The sequence below is a fragment of the Crocodylus siamensis genome, chromosome 1 (assembly GCF_052110815.1).
Source record: "Crocodylus siamensis isolate JL-2025a chromosome 1, ASM5211081v1, whole genome shotgun sequence".
Classification (NCBI taxonomy): domain Eukaryota; kingdom Metazoa; phylum Chordata; order Crocodylia; family Crocodylidae; genus Crocodylus; species Crocodylus siamensis.
Window position 1 is genome coordinate 124338150 of NC_143395.1, and position 22015 is coordinate 124360164.

The following is a 22015-nucleotide window of genomic DNA, read 5'->3' on the forward strand; positions in this document are numbered from 1 at the left end:
GGGCAAGGAAATTCCATGCCTGTATTGAATCTACAATCCTAAGCCAAAGCAGAATATAGTAAAACAGCACAAGCACAAACCAGATATTTCTAGGTATTATGTGCTTGGTGCTTATGTTTTACGTATCTAGAGATAGTGAGAGATAGTAATATACTTAAATAGCTGCTAATATTCAAAGTTATAAATGCTGAATAATGAGTTGATCTGCTTATGGAAGGCCCCATGCCTGATATGGTTTGCATGATGACCAGTGCTCTTGTCAGACACAGTTCTCTTAGAATTGTACTTATCTGCTTAACGCAGTGGGTGTTCAGCAGTTCTTTTTTTAACCACCATGTTATACAGAAAGTCCTTCATTAAAAGCCACTGTGCAGACATGACCTAAGAGCATTGTCCAATAGAGCCTTGGCTAATTTGAAGAAGCTGACAGAGAAAATCAAAATGCCTGGAGTCACTGAGTGGGTAAGACAAGGACTGCTATTATGAATAGGCCTTGTGAAATCCCCTGAAAGTAGTTTTCAGTCAGCTGACTATATAACAATAAAAATGTTCCAGCCATTGGGGTTCTGCCTACATTGCAGCTTTGACTGATTTTAAAACAGGTTTAAATTACATGGAAGAATTTACATGGTGTATGTAAAATTAATATGCAAGGTGTTGGCATTTTGTGGAGGCAGCTGGGCTACTCTGTCCTCATTAGAAAACTGCATCTGCTTTCCTGTAACAGTGCAAGTGTGTTAAGTCCTAGATGAACTTTTCCAAACAGGGTGATAAAACTGCCTGAGCACCACTTTGCACTATAGTTAAAATGTTCCTAGAAAACTAGTACAAAATCCCAGAAGGCATCAGGAAAGAAGTCTACCTATTCCATAAAATGTGATTTATTATAGCACCAAAAACACTTATCTACAGTAGAAAATACAGCTGATTTCAGATAGGCTTAGTTGTGTAAAGTGACAGTAAAGGTTTATTTCTTTTAAGAGCTTGAACATAGGCACACTTCTTCCCCCAAGGGAAGTGTATTATCAGCACCCAAGTTCTCCTAGACAGCAGCTGCCTCAGCTGCACACTGTCAGGACATATTGAAAAATAACAGAGCTCTTTAATAATAACAATAACAACTAATCACAGGAGGGGAAACATTGTTTTTTTTATATGTCATATTTAAAAATATTATTCAGATACCTTTTTTCCAAATAGTTCACATTAATAACCTACAGTTTCTGCAATGATTATTCTGTTACACAGTAGTCAGTTTTTGAAAAAGGGAAGCCTTAATTTTTTTTAGCGTCATATTTGGGAATGAGATCCACCAAAATTTGTAAGTTGAGTAAATGATTGAGGCGTTCCAGAAGTGTCCGTTAAGTGTGTTACTCACTTGGGGCTTTAATACTTTTGTGCTTTATTTTAAGCAAGTTAATAGTTCCACTGAAGAATAGGTCTGTTCTTGTGCTTACAGTCTGGCAAGTGTTTAAATTGTATTAAAGCCAAATTAGGGCTAATACATTCTCTACCAGTCTATTTATCAGCCTGTCTTGACACTGAAAGCCAGGACTGTCTCTGTTCACAGGTACATCAACTTAAATGGAGTTCCACCAAGGACAACTTTGCTTCTCTATCAATAAACTATTGTGCAAACATATTGCTAGTAATGTCACTTAGAAGTATAGTACAGTAAAATATATTGAACTCTCTCAATATTAGTAATTAAAATAAACACTATAATACCTCTTACAACCAAAAGTATGCCTCAATGTCATCTTTTCTTCTGTAAATAAACTTATTTGGTCTCAAGTAAATCACTGCTTATTCTACTTTGTGGTAATGTTTCGTTGTTATTGACTCAGCAATAGCAATAATTATATGTGAACAAATAAGATATTATTCCCCTTATCAGCCCAAGTAATTGAATGTCTCACACTTCTTGAATTCTGTCTTCTGCCAAAACTCTTGAACCTGCACATTTTCTACATTCATAATTGAGAAATTAACCTGTTCTGTGCTGTCAAATCTTCTAAAAAAGTGTTACTGATTTAAAGACCATTTACACTGCCTTCCACTGGTGAACTCAGCTTCAGTGAGTCATGTTAGTTGCCAGTCAGGAGGGGAGAAAAGCCCGCGCAATGTCAGAATATGTTACAGTTTTAAATACTGTTCCTTAAGAATAAAACAAAATGAGAATGTCATAGGTATTAAAGCAAGACAACATTATTAGTTCTGTTAGAAAATAAATTAGTCTGAAAATAGCCATACTGTATTTGTTCACTTTATTTGTAAACCTGTCTTTTTAGCTGAAGATGCAAGTATTATAGTAACTATAGTTTTTGTGATCTTGAGAAGTGGCTTCTAAACCTTAGTTTGGTAGGGACGATATAAATACTCATAACTCTGCCCAGTAAGTGGATAGCATGTTGGTGACATTTTTAACTAATCTGTAAACAAGTCATAGTCTTTTTGTTGTTATTGTTAATACCATGGTTTTTTAGCTGATCATGTTCATCCAAGATGTAAGGAGTAGTATAAATTGAAGAGAGCCTGGTTGCATACATGGCTGTACGAGACTGGAACTTAATTCTGCTCGTGATGTAGAAATCAGGAAATAATCTATTTAATTTTCCTGTAGTTTTTTTGGTTCTGCTTGGTTGATGGTGATAAAAGCTTTTTGTCACTAAAGTAACAAGATTTGATTCTGAATACATAACAGGAGCAGATAAGCTGAGTGCCAGGGAATTGTTTTCAGAGTACAGCTTCACTTCAGAAGCATTTAAAGTACAAAACTGAACTTTAATTATTAATCTAGCCAGTTCTTTAGCTGCTGGAAGTAAAAATGCTAATGTCCTAAAATAATCTGTTATCACTTTACCAGATAAGGAAGGCAGAGACTTTTACAGTAATCAATTTCTTAACCCACAAGAGATGCATTCATATAACACTAAGGGTTTGATTTTTAAACTCACAAAAAGCAGGCTGAATGAAATGCTATGCTGAATGTACTCCATTGTATCATGGCATACCAAGGGTCTTAGAACAAAGAGTGATTTTTATTTGCTTTTGCCATGGCAAGTGCTCTAAATGACATAATGGTGATGGGCACTGCATATCTCACTTGACCTACATGCTGTATTTCTTCTTTTTTTTTGGTATGTTTGTTTTATTAAATAATTTATTTTAAAATAAAAAGTATTTCTAAAAACACTTTTAGAGTGGCAGATAGAGAGTCATTTTTAAATTAAAGGATTGCAGGGGAGGAAAGGGTAGAAGCCCAGTCGAGTTCTTTATGAATTTGATGTGTACATTACAGAAAGATTTTGAAGCACAAGCTTTTGTCAAAGGGCCAGCTGAATGGAGTCTGTGATTTGAAATTTTATTTTACGCTGTTTCAGTAATCTCATCTGTCATTCAGGTATTCTAGAACATGTGCCTGTGTGTGTGCATATCTTGGATTGGCTCAAGAGTGTGGGATTTTGCTTTTTGTGGTACAAGGCATGCAATGGCTAATTTTTAATGACTGTTTTGTGTTGAATCATTTGGCTGTTCATGAAATGCATGCCAAGGTACTTCATCTGACAGAAGTGAAAGGTGTTATAAATTCATAAAAATATAAACATATAAAGAAACTGGATTCAAAATGATGGAAAAGTGCTGCACCATGTCTGCTAAAAGCAAATTAAAATGCTGTATTATTTCTGTGCTTAGATCTTGCAAATGGTTCCAGTTCAGGAGGATACCGTCCACCTCCCAGAACAAAAGAAGTAATCATCAATGGACAGACAGTGAAACTAAAATACTGTTTCACTTGCAAGATTTTCCGCCCACCTCGTGCCTCACATTGCAGCCTTTGTGATAACTGTGTAGGTGAGTATAAAGAAATGACATGTTCAGTTTTAGTAACTTTTGCATGAAATGGCTTTTGGAAGGCAGGATAGTTCTCCTATGAATACATGTGGTATAAGGATAAAAAGTGCCAAACTCAGTTGGCTATAAAATCATCAGAGATGATACAGACAGGCTTAACTTTTAATCACTTTAGAATGAGAGGTGATGCTTCAACTTAGGACTTTGTATCAGCTTTTGTGATGCAACTGTTACATCTGTGAACTCCTATGGCAATTCAAGTGAGTTAAGTATTATAGAAATACAATTGAATGAAACAAGGTTAAAGCTACAGTCATTTTGCTCTGCCTGTGTTCTAGAAGGAGCATACTAATAAGTTACATTGTGACAGTTTATTGATGGGAAATGATACTAGTACTAGTAGACAACCCTGGCATGCCTGCCATTTTGCCTCAGGGAAGGGGCTGGAGCTGCACTGCCACAACAAGGACTGGGCCCCTTGCTGCTCCTGGGTGCTGTGTTTACATGTGCACCTGGGACCACAGCACATTGAACTGGGTTGGAGCAGCCCTGAGTGGCAGAGGACCCAGGGATATTAGTCTGCCAGCCTGGGGCTCCTCTGACCCAATGCAACATGCTGCAGAAGGGCTGGTTTGGGGCATGAGGGTACTCTAGTGTGGGATTAGCTAGCAGGTAGCCCCTTCACTGAAGCACCCTCGTGCTGCAGCCACCTGGGTCAGCGTCTATAAGTGCACTGCTGCACCCAAAAAAAGCTCCACAGCAGGAAAGTGCTTGTATTTATAAGTACTAACCTGCTGCAGAGTTTATTAGCTTCCTGCAGCCTAATCGGGCCACATATTAAGACATTTATTGCAGAGCTAATTGGGTAACTCCACAGTAAACATGTCATGTAGACATGTCCTAGGGGAAGAAACTGGGAAATTTCCTATTTCAGTCCCACATTAACTCTGTAGACTGCAACCCAGCTGCTCGAGATATATATTACATGGAGGATATGTTGAATAAGCTGTTGGGGTGGATCTCTATTTCCCTTTGTGCATCTAAATGGCAGAAAAAGGTTATTATTTGCTGTGGACAACTCAGAGCCTTTTGCTAGTTTAGAAGACTAAACTCTGAGAATAAGGACCTTATTTTTTGTCCGTTTTGTCTTTTTCTTGGGCACTGGTCAGTGAAGGGCTAATGAGGTGATTATCATTATTATTTTACCACTAATTGTTTTACCTCTGTAGCTTTCTAATTACTTGGATCACATTTGGAGTTTAGTGTGGCTGAATAGCATTTTGGTGAGGCTGGACCTTGTGTGCTCATGAAGAAAATGTAGAAAGCAGATGTTTCCAGCTGAAGAATGTAATTGCAGCATGCAACAGTGATATTTTTAGGTATAAAGCAGTCATTAGAAGAATTATATATTCACAGTTAGATAATATCCATATAGTGAGTTCTAAGCTGAACATGGAAAGTATAGCTTTTGGTCTTGCTGTAGTCAATATGTGTCTATATAACACTTCTTTGGTAAATACATCTGTCGTTTAGGTGTAATGGAAGAAATATACCCAGAAGTCAGGAAATTTTTTCATCTTTATTCAAACAGGAATCCCTAAAATGGCATAGGTTAAATGTATTCCTAAAATAGGAGTTTTGAACACTAACTTAAAGCAAACAGACATATTTCCATGTTTGTTTGTTTTTAATTTGAAATAGAAATATTTTTAGACCAGTGTTCCCTGTATATAGTAATATTTGCAGCTGGAACATTACAGGAGTATATCTCTGTATGCTGACCAGCTTATAATGCCAAATAAAAATAAATTGAACTAAAAAAAATATTAAGAGCATAAATTTGGAGAATAACATAGCCTTTTTATTAATTATTTTAGGTTTAAAATAACTTAAAGTGATCTTATCAGGTTATTTTCTAATTCAACAGAGGCCTTTTTTGCAAAATGTGGAAAATTTGCCATGTAAAATAATAGAGAGGTGCAAAATCTTGGTTTAAATTAATGCTCTGTCTCCCCATTACTTCTTTGCTGAAGGAACAGATATCAAATCGTTATATTTTCTTGAAGTGTAGCTAACTGATTCATATCAAATAATGAATAATTTTGTCCAAGAAATTTTTCCTGCTTCTAGAAGGTGTGTAAGAATACTGTAACTTTCTCTAACATGGTTTTCCATTTAAAAGGTTTGGTGGGGGGTTGTTAGCAATTTTAAAATAATTATACTGGTAGTTTTAAAATGTTTTTCTGGGCTTGTCTTCAATTTTGGTCCTGGGACCTTTGAAAAGCCATGGTTTTAGTAAGGTAAATTGTATGGTATTTTTTTGTTTCTTGATATGCAGTGTACACAAACATTTTTATACAGATATTCATCTACATGGTAAAAGTTGGCTTTCACAAATACTGGGCTTTCAATGAAAATTTGTGCCAGTAGAATTAGACAAGACCAAGAAAATATATTTTGCAATTTGTCAAGCTCTGTTAGTAAAAGGATGTGTCTACATGATAAATGAACTGAAATAACCTAATTGTTTGGAATTTGTACCTTAATTATTTTGGCTTACTTCTGTGTTTGTACATTTTTATTTGGCATGTGTGCCTTTATATCCCTGCAACTTGTCAGCTCCTTAATGGCATAATTAAATCATCACAAAAGCACAGTATGATTGTCCACAAACAGACTTGAAATGACCAACTGTGAATTACAACCAATATAATTTATGAATTCCATTTACCATGTAGACAAACCATTAAAATGTGATTGGTGAGTTTTTGCACCTTCTGCAGAGAGTGGGTGGCAAAGAAACTGAAGTTGTTTACAAAACAAAAACTTACTGTAGTTAAAAAAAGAAAGAGCAAGAATTTCAATATAAAGGTAGCTTTTTTTTCTTACAAAGCAAAGGAACAATTAAAAAAGATGTCAGTAGGTTTCTGCAAATCACTTTCTCATATGACTAAAATTTTCCTTAATCGTCTCCTACTCTTACATAAACTGGAACCTATCAAGGTAAAAATCAACAGAACTGGTTAAAAACTAGTGGGGAGGAGTTCAGGAATACACTTGCTTCCAAATAATCTTGTTTTTGTGATTTTTGTCTCAAAGTTAACAGCATACTTTTTTCATTTTAATAAATAAATCTGTTCTTAAGAAATAATAAAATAACAGCCATACAAAAAAAACACTTGGCTGTTTCTTCACAATTAATTAGTTCAGTTACATAATGAAAACCACCTAGAAGCACTAAATAATTATCAGGGATCTATTAAAAAAAATCCAAAATTCTCTGATTAAAAGCCTCAAAATCTGCATTTTTCTGCAATTTTAAAATACATACCACTATATATATAAACACTGAGTTCAGTCGATCTCTCTCTCTCTCTTTCTCTCTCTCTCTTCCCCCCCCCCCCAACCCAGCCCAACGCATGGAGCTGGGATTAGAGGTTTAATGGGTTCTTGGGATACAAGAAATATAAGAGAAGGTCTTGTTCAGAAAAGTGAAAGTCAGAACCAAAGCATTGCCAGAGGCAGGGTTCAAACCTACAACCTTTAAAAGTGTCAGACTCCAGCTCTACCACCTGAGGCTAATAGGCTAAAAGGGCAAGAAGCTGCTCCCTAAAGGATGGCTGGGTTCAAGGGTGTTTTCCAGCCGTAGGTGCCAAAAGGTCCCTCAGGGTATAGTGTGGGACCGTGAACATATGACCCATTAGCAGTCTGTTTCTGCCCAGTTTCAATCCAGGGAACTTTTGCGTGAGGAAGAGTTTTTAAACCCAAAAGCTTGCTAAGATGTATTTATCCAACTACTCAGGTGGTCTAATAAAAGATATCAGATTGACCCAAAGACTTGTCTTTCTATGTCCTTGAACCAACACGGCTACAACCTACACACACCTGTTAACATACACAAGTGTCACAAGTTTTGCTTTGAGCAGTCTGAGGTGCAGTTTCCCAAAAAACCCTGTTCCTATCTCCTTGAAACTTGGCCGGCTTCATGCCCTCAGAAGGGGCTACCATCCCTGCTGTTTTCATCCAAATCAGCCAAAAAATGGCAAGGCTATAGGTATTTTAATGATTCCCCATTATAGTCCGTGGCTGAATCTCCGAATTGGTGTCCAAATTTTTTAACGGATTTGGATGAATCGAATCAGGACAGTAATCCAAAACACTGAATCAAATCACTGCCCCTCCAAAATAGCTGAATCAGAATCTGAACGGAGTCGTTTCACAGAGCCCTGCTGTCTGTCTCCCATTCAAAGAGTTTTAGGGCAGTTGTACCCTTTTCAAAGTGAAGTGGAGGAGGCCATTGGTGGAGCAAAGAGCTATTTACACTGCTCCTGTTTTGTTTTGTTTAATTATTTATGTATTTATTTATTAATTTTTCTCAGCTAATTTAACACAGCAGAATTATCTTCATTGACAGTAATGGAAATGCTCCCTTTTTACTTTAGGAAACCCAGATTGAGCCCTAAAAAGTCATTAAACATACAAGGAGGCCCAGAAAGATTGAAGGATAAATAAAGCAGAGCTACATGCTAAGATGAAAGCTGTCAAAGGAAATACCTTTCTGTAGACCATCCTAATTGGTTTTGCCTGTTACCTTAATTTTCCTTTTATCTTTATAAACTAGCAGGGTGGTCTGTTATTTTTATGATTTCTAGGGTGAGAAGCAAATGGGAGAATTTGGAGAGTATAAATACTTCCTCTGGAATTAGAGAATATGTGCATATATTTCCTTTTCCTTGATAATTTTTTTTGTAATCTTGCTTCCTTTAGTATACAGTATTGATTTCCCCCCTCCCCCATCAGAGCTGTATCAGTACTTAATTTGCTTGGTTTGGGAAATAGGAATAATGGTTTTGGTTTTGTTAACACACACTTTTTATTAACAACAAAAAGCAGTGAGCAGTTTTATAGAAGTAAATACTACTACTTTTTTAGGGGGGGTGGGAAATAAATTTAGATTAGAGCAACAGGACAGTTCTTAAACAAAAGTATTCTGCAGAACGTCTTAGGTTATTTCTATAGCAGTAGATCCAACTTTTAGCCTGCATCATCTCTGCTGTAAAGAATTAGGCTGGGCAATCACAATACTCTTTTAATTAATCAAGTTCTTTTGTTTCCGAATTGGGCCATAGCCCTGTTGACATGCTTACATGTCACATTTTGAAAACATCTCCAACAGCTTGTAAGTGGTATAGTTCAGATTAAAGCATTCTTGTTTAAATAAATAATTTCCCAAATTGTTGACAACTGTTGTAAGTAGAGGGAAAGAAAATTGGGAGTATCTTAGTAAATAAAGGAAGGGAATAACTTGTGTTTTCCAGGGGGAGGGGGGGACCTGTCCCTAGACTGTCTCTGTAGTAGTGGGTGGTATGTCAGGTGTGTCTGATGGCATTGAGAACACAAGTTATTTAGTACAGATTCATTAAGTTTTTTATAAAGTTCTTAGGCTGTAGTTGTTCAGGACCAAGAAGTTATTTGGTACACTACAGTTAACACTCCTATATGTTACCTGTTATTTTCATTATGTCATATGACTGATATAATATCTGTAACTGGGTTATTTGCCTCATTGATGGAAAGGGCTAAGGGATATGTGAAATTAAATAAAAGCAGGGTTCTTTGCCAGTGTCTTTCTCAGCTGCTGTCCTCTGGGCTATAAATCGGTGGCCTGCTCTTGATTATACTTGAACTCCATGTAAAGGATTTGTTTTATTTAGTGATGGTTTCTTTACAAAAGGGAACTTTGGTTAATTTGCTTGTTACAATAACTGAGAGAATTTTTCTTTGGGAGCCAAATATTTTAGGATGTGGCTAACAAGGTCCTAACCTACTGAGATTTTGGTTCTAATTTTCCTTGTTTATTTCCCTGGACCATTCAGGGCGATGCATTATTATCTGTTACTTCCATCCTCTTTCCCTTCCCTCTCACCTCATTTCCTTGCTCTTTTCTCCCTATTTTCCCGGTTTTAGTTACAGCTGTGGGGGTGTCAAGATAAAATGAGTGAGTTTTCCACTAAATTTTGGAGGACTACTGTCCAAGCCCATGCCACATTTTCAGGTTTAATAAAGGTCTTGGGCTAGCTAATTTAAGCTTGAGCCCACCAGCAACGCTGCTCTTGTCAGAAATACAAAATGGCCATCTGATGATCACTTTTGTGTAAACAAGGTGCACAGTAGGCCATACGGCAGAAGGGTCTTAAGTGGATCTTAAAAAGTAAAGATGTAAGCAGCCTTGTAAACTGTCTCGGAAAATTTTTATTATGTACAGCAGGGACCTTCACGAAGAAAGAGTAGAGATGACAATGAGAGAAACTCCCAAATATGTAGATGAGGTTTGGAAATCAAGGGGTGTAATGATGCGGCTGGGTGCCTGGTCCAGTTGTCACACACATGGGCAGTAATGACTTCCAGTTGCCATCACTGCTGGTGTGCTTACACCAATGGTGGTGGCAGCCATTTTTTTCCTGTGTCCCTAGGTCAGGGGCCAGGGCAGCTACTCTGGTTGTCCCGCCTAGTTACACTACTGTTGGAAGGTTGGTCTGAGGAAAAGGCCAAGCAGGAGGAGGCAATACAATAAATACTCTGTAAGGAAGGTTAATGAGAGAAGTGCAGGGACTACTATAAAGCTTTGAAAGAGGTAAATCAGATGTAAATGTTTGATCACATTTGATACAGTAACAATTGGGGAAACATTCAGAGATGTTCAGAGATGCGGGGATCAGTGGTGGGTGTTAGAAGCTGTAGTTTGCATGGAGTGCAGGGGAAAAATACTCTTCATCTTTGAAGAGTCTACCATGGATGCTGAAGGGGATACCCAGCTTCCTCTGGCTTCCATCTTCCTTTTCCCAGTCTCTTCACACATGGGTCTGAGCTGGGAGCTGCATTGTGCATATCTGAGCTTGCAGTGCATTTTCATATAATATTTATGTATGTCCTACAAGGAGATATGTTTCCATAGGTACAAATGGCAGTGAGGCATTGAGCTCTCTTTGAACTCCTCCTGGTTTTCAGGAGGAGTCAGGCCTTCATTGCTACTGCTGCCTCTGAAAGTTTTCAGATGTTGTTGGTTGTGGGTATCTAGGTTAGTAATCAGGAGGCATTGATTAATGGAAGTCGTGTAGAAAATATGTAGTGTGTGATGTACTATACACTTATATAGTTTAATTACCATGGGATGGTCCAGAGCAACGGGCAGATTTTATCCCAATATGTTGATAAATACCTGTATTTATAACATTAAACACTGAGGCCCTTAGTTAATCCAATTATTTCAAAATAGCATTATTCTGTAAGGTATCTTATTACCATTCTGCATGGAAAACTGCTTAACTTTTGCAGGCAGTTGAGTTGCAAATAGTCTTATTATACCTGTGCATATTGCTTATCTCTGTCATATGTAGGCTGGCTTCTGAGTTGCTCCGGATTGTGAAATAATCTACTTGAACACGCTTGTTACTTTTCCTGAATGCCTTCTTGCTATCATTGTGCAGCACACAAATATTACTTTCTTAGACTTCCTTTTTCCACTAACAGACTTTATTTCAGTATAAGACTAAAACAAGACTTTGCATAGATGCATTTAATCAGAGGTATAATAAGCAAGGTTCAGGGTTTACAGTCTGAGAAAACCCTACAGGAGAACAGGAAGGGAGGGGACAGGTGCCACTGAGTGCTGGAGAGGAGGGGATGCTGAGAGCAAGGGGGAGGTAAATGCGGGGAGTGAAGAAGTCTCACCTGTTCCAGGGACTCAGAAACAGTCCCCAGCTGCTGCTGCTGCCCTCTTGATCTCCTCTGCCCAGCCCACTTGTTGCTCTTATAGCAGAAGTATGGTGTCTGGGCTGCAGCAGCAATGCCATGAGGCTACTTCTGCTGCCAGAATGTAGATGCCATTGGGGGGGTGCCATTCTAGGCACCATTGTACTAAGTTGGTGCCAGGTGCTGCTGCCCTACTTGCCCCCCACCTAAGTTCCACTACTGCATTTAATATTGCAGAAGATACTAGATTATTACAGATATTTATTTTGGTGTCCATTTTCTGAAGAATACTCTTGAGGTCAAAAGGCCATTTTCTGTGTGCAGGGCAAGCATGATGAAATGCCTGAACTCAGTAATTTAAACTAAGGATCCATTGTTGATCCCCTCACAGCTGTTAAGCAACGTCAACAGTAATAGAAATGTCATTAGAAATCACCCTTTTGTTTATTTATGATTGCTCTGTTTTCTTTTTTCCTTTCTACTTTCTCATGTCATTACAAAACTAATTGAGGGTATTGTCAAGGAAATGACTTTCATACAGGTTTATATTATAGACTTTTGCTATATTATATAGTATATAGTCAGCATTTTTCAATGAATGATATCAATAAAGGATTGAGTCTAGTCAGTCTTATTAATGTTGAGGAATTTTTTTTGTGTACAGTCATTATGAACTCTATAGGAATAATCACTTGAGGTAAGGATAACTTAAATGAATGAAGTATGAAGGCTCAACTGCAAACATCTTTTTAAATATTCTAAATTGTAAAAGGTTTTGAAATGATTAGATGGAATTTAATATGGTGGTTTATTTCTCTTTGTTTACATATACATTCATTTTGTTAGTGTCTATTGGAATTGAAATGTTTTCAAAGGAATTGATGTTTTGATGTTTCAAGAGGGAACAAAAGCCTCAATATACAAATTGCCACGCAGAATACAAAGTGAGGAGCTGTGAATAGATGTATTCTTGTATTATGACATGTGTCCTACAAAGAGCCGCAGTTGTAAATATTACAAAATATGTACCGATGTCATTGATTTCTATATAATTAGCCAGTCTCTATCCAAGACAATGGAGCCTATGTCCTAAGTCATATTGCAGCTGCCCAAAGTAACTCTGATCTCAGCTCAAAGAGCAGTGGTGGCAGCAGGCTGGCAGGGTTCCCCTTCCCTGCCTGCTCCTCTGCGGCAGCACAAGGGAGTGAGAAGCTGAGGGACATAGCAAGAGTGGAGGGTGAGCCCTGAGGAACTGGGATCACCTTCCACTTGTCACACCCCTGCTTGTGAGCCCTCCAGGGGCAGGTCACAGCAGTACATGTTAGAGAGGTATCTATGTGGCTGGGAGCAGTGCCTCCTAGGATGCTGAAGGACTGCCCCCAACTCGTCCTGCCCCTGCGGAATAGTCTAAGTCAGTGGTTCTCAAACTTTTTCTTTTTTTTCACAGACCACTTGAAAATTGCTGAGAGTCTTGGCGGACCACTTAAAAAAACCCTTTTTCATTCTACAAATCAAAGCACACAACTCATATTTTAATATCAGTAGTCTTACTTTACAAGTACAGATATTCTCGACTGTTCTGCAGCCATTCTTTGGACCACCTGAATGGACCTCACGGACCAGTGGTCGTCTGCAGACCACAGTCTTAGAACCTCTCGTCTAAGTTGTTTGCAGCATGAGCTGCCCAAGAACAGGGAAGAAGACTATCTCTGAGATACTCAGAGGGGAGTTAGCTCATTTTTTCCTGCCTTAGTGCACAGACACTCCCATCTTAACAGCCTTCAATGTGTCTGGAAGGTAACCTGTAACAACACTCTAACAGAAAAGGTCTGAGAAATAATAACTTTAAAAGAGAAATGTCTTCTTTAACCTTACACCTTCTTGTGGCCCCCCAGTGTGTATTTTACACTAGCCTTTACTCCTACACACTAACATACAGCCACTCTGAGACACATAACTTATTTAACACTTTGTATTCACTTTGAATTTGGTCCATCAAGACTTGTGGGCTTTCCCATGAAAAATACTAACAAACTCACTGAAGTTTTTATTTTTGCCTGAGATGACATTTGTTTTTCAGTGGCTGTGACTTTTGGTTCCATATATAATCAAAGCTATCTCAAAGGCTGTTATGATTAAAGCAAAGTAATTAAGGACTTTCCAAAATGCTGCATTTTTTGGATATTGATCTTAAAGTTACTTGTATATAGTAGAGAGGCAAAGATTTCCTTATAGTGATTTTTCTAAGGAGCTGACTACAGGAGATCAAGGCCTATCAAAAGGGAAGAGGGTCATTCTTATCTCCCTTGTGTGGAAACAATTCAGGAGTTAGATAAAATGTAATGTTCCATAAACCCAATATCAATGTCTAGTCCTTGGTTCTGAGTGTCCAGTCAGCTTATGAATTTTTGTTCCTGAGTTCACCTTTTAGAGGTATTAAGTAGACTTCCTTTGAGCATACGGAGGTCAGAAAGGGAGTGGTCATTCAGTGAGAATTGTGCTCGTAATTGTGTGTATATCTCTGTCCTTTATTTTTTCTGTGAGAGTTCATTCTGGTGCGTAGTTGCAATTTAGTTTCACCCACATAGATGCCATGAGGGCACTTGGTACATTGGGTCAGATACAACACATTTTGGGAACACATTTATAGGAACCATGGATTCTGATGGGTTTTTTTGTAGGTGTTGATAGTAGTGGCAGTGGAGATGTACTGACAGGTTAAGTGTTTCTTGCCAAGGCAAAGCTGTGTTTCATTGTTGGGCAGTGCTTTTGATGTTGAGCTGGGCAAAGTGAGGGGTTTGTTTGAAAGCCAAGCCAGGAATATTTTTCTTAAGGACCAATCTTTGTCAAGAGATGCTGTTTGATTATTCTTATTGGTTCCAGTATAGGGCGGTAGATGACCACCAGTGGTGTGCAGTCATAGGAGGTTTTCTTTTTGTACGGTAGCAGGTTACCGTGGGGTATTTGGAGAGCTCTTTCAAATGTATAGTCTGGTTTTTTTACTGAAGTGTCCTTGAGGCAGAATTGAGACTGGTTAGGTGAATGTTACGAGTGTTCTCCGAGCAGATGTGGTGGTATCTGAGGGCCTTTTTCTGGTGTGCTTAGGATGATTACTGATCTTGCAGACATAGATATGGTGGTGGTCTGTGGGTTTTCTGTATATAGTGGTTTGTAGGATGCCATCCTGGATATGGATTGTGGTATCTAGAAAGTTGATGATACATCACTCTTATACTACCTTTCTATAGTATGTGCATAAATATGCTACTTATACTCTGTTACACTAACCCATATTTTGAGACTGATGTAAATAATGCTGCAAGGATGTCTTTGACCCTTTATCCAAGTAAGAAAGACAACAATTTACTACTTCTAAAGGGCATATGAGGGGCTAAGCTTCAAAGCAAACCTTTAAAGAGGATATGGTCTTCTAAGGTAAAAGAGTTATGTCAGCTTGAGCTGGCTGCTTGCAATCTTGCTAGCTGCCATTTTCTTGCTTCTGTGGATATCCGTAAAATCTCAGTATGATCTCACAAATGTGAATGTGGACGCACTGGTGGTTCATTAATGCCTATTAGGCATTAGACATTACACTGTAGAGCAGGGGCAGGCAATTATTTTGGCTGGAGAGCCATTTAATGAGTTTTGGTGAGCTGTCAAGGGCCTCATGGGTAGCCCTGCCCCTTGACAGGTGTCCTTCCCACTGGTCTCCATATTGAAACACCCCAAGTCTCCATGAACACCCCCACCTGCTGCTGCTGGCAGCAAGGGCTACATGCTATGTGGGGGGGTCCCCACCCTCCTTCACACCCTGCCCAGCTGAACTCCATGCTCCTGCCACCCCCCTGGGTGTAGGTTCCATGCTGCTGCCAGTCCCAGCCCCCTACTCCCTGCTCCCACCCAGCTGCACCTCCCCCCCAACTCCTACTGCTTCTATACTTGCTGCCCGGAGTGAGCTGGATGCCAGGTAGGCCAAGCAGTTGCTCCCAGGGCCGCTGCAGCAGTGGCAGCAGAAGCCCTGCCCTTTCACTCATGAGGGTGGGAGTGAGGTACAAGAGGGTATGTTGGTGGGGGCGTATACATCGGTGCCTCGCTCCCACCGTCACGGGCTGAAGGGCTGGGCAGGGTACAATTCATTGGTGGGTGTTCACAGGGTACGTGAAATTGCCTGGCAGGCCAGGTTTGGTCCATGGGCCATATTTTGCCTACCCCTGCTGTAGAATAAGCAATGCCCTCACATTCTTCTCTTGCCTTCACCCTCTGATTGGTGGAATAGTCCTTCCATATTAGTAGTGTTTTTAGCACATTAGTGTCACATTCCATTATCTCTGTCTCAAAAAGAAAAGGGATGGGGACAACTTGTTTTTATTCATTTACTCCACGCCCTCGCATGCAGACTTCAGTGCTTCCCAATTTTCTATTAAACGTGGTTCAAATTTGAAGTTACAACAAAATTTCAGTATACATTTTTACTGTTTTTCAGTTTACTCTTTTTTTCATCAGTAAGTATGGATGGATTGCTATTTAACTGAAAGATAGTGCTTTTTTTCTTAAAAAGAATGGCATAGGATTAAAAGAAGGGAGGTAATAACTAAGCGAGATAAAAATGTTAGATGATACTTTGGCTAGGAATTCATGGTTTATTTGCTCAACTATCTGCTCCTAGATACCTAATCTAAGGTGTGGCATGCACACATTATGAAGCCCAAAGTTTAAGGTTTGATACATTATGACCACATAGCTATAAACTGGAACATTATGCCAATCAGTGGTATTGATCCTGTCATGTTGATATTTGAGAGCATGAAAATATATTTACAAAAGCCATCTTTCAGAGATGGTGCATGGAGTTTTTGTCTTTTAGAGAAAGTACTTTTAAAAATCTAAAATTTAAGATTGTGCCCTTAAGGTTTCAGACTTTTATATGCCAAACTACAAAATTATATTTTTCTTTGTGGTGTTAACTGCTCAAGTGCCTGCATAATGTGTCAGTTGTGTGAGGCAAAATGCATTGTTTTGAAGCACTGCTATTTCCATGGAGTGTCACCTCACTTCAGAAACATTGCTGAGTGGCACTGTAACACCACCCAACATCTGAGACTCCTGAAATACTTGTCAGTAGTTGGAAAGATAAAAGCACTACTTCTGATTCTCATCCCCAAGAAAGGTCAGTAATGCTACCTTAAATAGCCTCTCTGGAATTTGAAATAGATTTATAGCAGAAGTATAAAAAACAGCTGACTTGAAAAACCTTGAAAAAGCTAATAATTTAGTAAACTCAGAAATGTGGACCATATGTTGTTTAGCCTTCTTTAAAGCAAGATAATACTAAATACATTCTTCAAGAAAGACCTCTCATGTAGGTCTTTAGGGTAAAGTTGTGGACACTGATGTGTTTAGACAGATGGAATTTTGTTTTGTTTTTGTTTGGTTTTTTTTGTTTGGCGGGTTACTTTTTTTGAACACAGAATTTAAGCACTTCAGACTTATAACTTGCCTTTCCTATACAACTACAAATAGTCTGGTAGCTTACGTCAGTCGAGTCATAAAACTTTGAGAAGATACAGTGAGCTTTGGATAGGGATCAGAGTGCTCAGGGAGGAAACAGAAGCATCTGTCTTACGTTATGATCTTGGATTCCATTAAAATTTAAAATGTTGTCATTAACATCAGCATAATCTCACTGAAGCAGTTACAAAATGATTTTTCCTGACAATCTTTTTGTCATTATTAAAAACAACATTAAAACTCTGAAGTTACACAGTCCCAGAGGGAAACCTGGTTTGACATGGATGACTTCCAGAGTTCATACAGTTCCATTACAGTGGCCTTGGGAAACAACTTCAGCCTCTCTCTATCTCCCATGTTCTAACACAGTTCCAGCGCTGCCACAGAAGCTTGCCCCCTCCCCACCCCACCCCCGGTCCTCCCTCTTTTGTAATCCAATCCTTCCAGGACATAATCAAGAAGGACTTCTGACTTAGTGAGAAAAAAAAATGCAGCTAGAGTTAATGGTGCAATTTAGCGTTTAGACATCTACTGGTACCATGCTATTTACAAGAAAAATAAAGTCCCCAGGTTATTGCCCCCCACAAATAAAAGAAAAGGTTTGAAAAAAACAGGACTTAAGAAACATAAGGGGAAGAATGTGAAAGGAAATGTTACAAGTAGCTTCATCAGTCTGTTGCAGCTGCTTTGCTTGTAGATTTAGGTTAGGGACAGAAGTTGCACATAAACCTGGCAGGGATCCAGGTTTTCAGATTGCTGCAGAAAAACACAGATTTTCTTCTTTTAAAGAGAAAACTGTGGGAAACTGCTGGTTTTCCTGTGCAGACTAGCAGCCTTCCAGCCTGAAAGGAGCTGCTTGGGGCTGGGATAGGGTGTCTGGGAGATGCTGCCTGGGGTGGGGGGGTGTGGAGGGCCATATCCAGGCCACCTGATGTGGCACAGGAGCCCCAGGCCTGGGCAGGGGGTGCCATAGGCCTCCCCTCCTCCATTGTGTCGTGCACAAGTCAGAGCCCCCACACTCCAGCCTGGGTGGGATGGGGGCAGCTGGGAGCCCCATCTGGCAGGACTGGGGAATGGGCAGGGGGCTGCAGGTTGGGAGTGAGGAGCATCAGCAGGGCTGAGTGGGTTGTGGCTTGGCACCAGCATGGCCCTGGGTGGGAGGACTATGGATTGGCACTGTGGGGCACTGGCAGGGCCAGGAGGCTGTGAGTCAGAAGTGCAGGACACCAGCAGGGCAGGAGGTTGTGGATTGGGAGTGAGGAGCACCAGCATGACCTGGGGGGCCAGGGGTGCTGTGGATTGGGAGAGAGGGGCACCAGCAGGGCCAGGGAGATGTGAGTCGGGGGTGAAGGGCTGGGGGGGCAGGGCCTGTGGCTTAGGAGTGAAGGGCAATGGTATGGGCAGAGGCCGGGAACTGGCATACCAGGGCTGCTCAGCACCACAAAGCAGCTGGGGAACAGCCGCAGATGGACTTGCATCCTGGTGAACAAAGGGGGCAAGGCAAGCTCTGATTTTTCCATAATAAAACCCCAAATCAAATGCTAAAACATATAGGTGTTTAGAAATTATTTTAGTATAGTGATTGAGGCAGTAGTGGGCTTCCAAATTGTTTTAAAATAGTAAATATATCAATAAAACATCATGTTAAATTGATACCTATATATATAGCAGTGTTTCATTTTAATAGCAGAAAAATGCAGGTTTGGGGTTTTTTAATCAGAGAATTTGTGGGGGGGGCAGTATCAGAGAATTTGCAATGTTTAAATAGAAAACTAGAATCATTGGGATCAGAAACTAGTTCAGATTTGTAAGAAAAGAAGTTCAATACACATAAACCTCTTTCAAAATGGCCAAAACCAGTTTAAGATAAACCTGGATGGATGGACTTAGCTGATTTAGGTTAAATCGGTTTATTTAATTTCTTTCCCAGATCTCCTCCAGATTCAAGTTAACTTTGTCCCCCAGCATCCCAGGATCCTTTGTACCTCCCCTCTAAACTACATTTGCAATGTGGGCGGGCTAGGCTTGGCCCAAGCTATCTGCTCCAGCCAAGCAGGGAGGTGTGCTCTAGCCGCCCTGGCTTCTGGCCTGAGCCACTGCAGGCATGTAGGTGCATTTCCAGAATCAAAATGAATGTTTGTTCACTTGCTTATCAGTTCAGCCTACAGAGTTTAGACTAACCTGAGAAGATTGAATCGATTCAGTCTTGGGCTTTCTGATTGTCTGCACTTAACCTTAGTGTAGCAGTTTCAGTTCTAACTGGAAAACAGATCTGGGATAGAAAACATCACAAACAGGAACAAAAAAAGAAAAATATACCTTATCTTCCAGTATGGTAAGGTGGTGTGGTGAAGGACCCATGGAAGTCTCAAATACGTAATCCTGTCATATGCTAATAAAAACCCATAGCAATATGAGGGCTATAGTTTTAAATGCAAAAAAGAATGAATCGAAGAATAAAGGTAATAATTGGAACTGGCACCCTTTTATGTAAAATATATATATATATATATGTCTATATATATATGTGTGTATATATATAGACATATATATAGATATTTGTTCAGTTACGCTATACGCATAAATTCATGCAATTAACAGAAGACCATCTTAGTTGTGTGTTAGTATCTTAATTGTAATATTGCATTAAAACATTCTCATTTATTAAGGATATCTCTGCGATTAGTTTGCAAATACCAATTAAGTTGTGAAATTAGCAGTAGTAGTCAGGGGGTTTTTAAAGCAAAATAGTATATTATTAATTGTATTCCATTTTTTTTTTTTTTGCCTCTCATTTCAGAACGGTTTGATCACCACTGTCCCTGGGTAGGCAACTGTGTGGGGAAAAGAAACTACAGATTTTTTTATATGTTTATTTTATCTCTGTCCTTTCTGACAGTCTTTATATTTGCATTCGTTATCACCCACGTCATCCTTCGTAAGTATGCTGGTGAAATCAGATTATGTATGTAGCCATTTGCTTGAGTTTCTTTCTTTTTTTTTACTTTAATCTTTTGATCATTCAGGGTTTTTATTTTTTAACTCTTTCCCTGAAATTTCAGAGCCCCCACTGCTACAGTGTAACAATCTGAAATCCCTTGCCATGCTTCCTACAGCAGAACCCATTTGTTCTAATCGTTGATGCAACACTTTGCTTAATCTTAATGCAATGTTTAATTTTCTTTCTGCCTTCTGTCCTCTTATGAACAGTTCCTTTGAACAGTACCTCAAATGTTTTATATCCAGAATAATTTATTGCCAATAATGTCATTTGCACAAAGAAGAACTTTTTAGGTGTGTTCTCCCAACAATTAGAGTGATTCACCTGCCTTCGTCCAAACAAGATTAATTTACTGTCAGTAGAGTTGAACTATTTTTAGGGTTGAACTTTTGTTGTTCTCCTCTTTAGTTTTACATCTTCAGTCCTATTTTTAACATTAATATTTTGCTGTCATATGCATAGACATATTTCAAGAATCTCCCATGTATTACGGGATATGTTTGATAAACTACTCAGATTTATAATCATGGATTTTACAATTAATTTCATATTTGTATGCTGGATTGTTTGGCTGGGGGGTTGTTTTGTTTTTCTTTGGTTTGTTGGTTTTCCCCATATCTAATAAATCCTTTTAATCCTGGTATAACATGTTTGTCACAGTTTCTGGTGATAGAAGATGATATAACTTGGCTTTACGAGTCTTTCAAGCTCTCATGCACTTCCATTATGAATTTTTTTAACTAATGCTATATCTCGTTCATAATGATACAGGTTAACACTGAGCTGATGTCACTCCCAAAATTTAGGCTTTTGATGAGGTTTCTGTACACTGCTTACTATGCTTCAAAATGATACAAGGCATTAATTCCAGCTTTTGGTCCAACATGTTAAACAGTTGTTTTGTTAATTGCTGTGTTCAGAAATTGTTCTATTGAAAAATATGCTAGCCTTTTGTTTTTTTAGTTACTTGAACCTTAAAAAATAGTTGTTTTTTCTTTTAAAAAAGAAATAAGGAAGAAAGAAACAAAAGGAAATCCTGCTTGAGTCTGTGCTGTAGAGGAGGTATGGAGGTATTCCTTGGGGTTCCTTCTGTTTAGAAATTCAGAACACAGACTAGATCCAAGAGCAGTTTGAAATTTGGGGAGCCTGCATTAATAACCCATATGGAAATTCTAAAATTACCAAACATAATTGAGAATTTAAGTACAAAAGAAACATTTTATAAGCTTGAAATAGGAAAAATTATTTATTGGAACAAAGCTTTAGGTTGATGGTTGTAGTCATGTTGGTCTAAGGACACAGGCAGACAGGGTTCTTTGGGTAGATGTGATATCTTTTATTAGACTAACTAAATAGTTGGAAAAAATGTTCTTTGGAAGCTTTTGGTCACAAACACCCAGGCATATAGACAGTCTGCTGGTGAATTGTGTAGAATAGAAGCCCAAATGCAGGTCTGTAAAAATGCAAATACATGGAAGTGAGGATCAGAGGAATGGAAGATGATAGGTGAGAGACGGGGGGTGGGGGGAAAGGGAAACGTATGGGGCACTGGATTTTGCCATACTTGCGGAGATCGGCTGTCACTACATTCCCCTCTACCCCCCCACCTGTCTCTCACCTATTGTCTTCTACCCCTCTGATCCTCACTGCCACACATTTGCATTTTCACAGACCTACATTTTGGCTTCTGTTCTACCTGAAGAAGGGTGTTTGTGCCCGAAAGCTTGCAAAGAACAATTTTTCCAACTATTTAATTGATCTAATAAAAGATACCACATCTCCCCAAATAATCTTGTCTTCTCATTGAAACAGAGGCTTTATTTACTGTTTAGTATTACAACTTTTGAATCTTTACAGGTGCACAAGCATGTACGTGCATGCCTAGGTCCAGAAGGAGAC

The 22015-nt window shown here is 39.0% G+C and overlaps 1 protein-coding gene across 5 annotated transcripts in view; it reads left to right on the forward strand.

Moving 5' to 3' along the window:
• Positions 1–22015, forward strand: part of ZDHHC14 (zDHHC palmitoyltransferase 14) — a 173172-nt gene that overhangs the window by 116039 nt on the left and 35118 nt on the right. For 4 of the 5 annotated variants that reach the window (XM_090041975.1, XM_090041992.1, XM_090041967.1 and 1 more), the window contains exons 3-4: positions 3697–3855; positions 19916–20053. In XM_090041975.1, the coding sequence (XP_089898101.1) occupies positions 3697–3855; positions 19916–20053 (297 nt within the window). The remainder of the gene's footprint in view (positions 1–3696; positions 3856–19915; positions 20054–22015) is intronic. The other variant, XM_090042004.1, reaches the window with a different exon arrangement.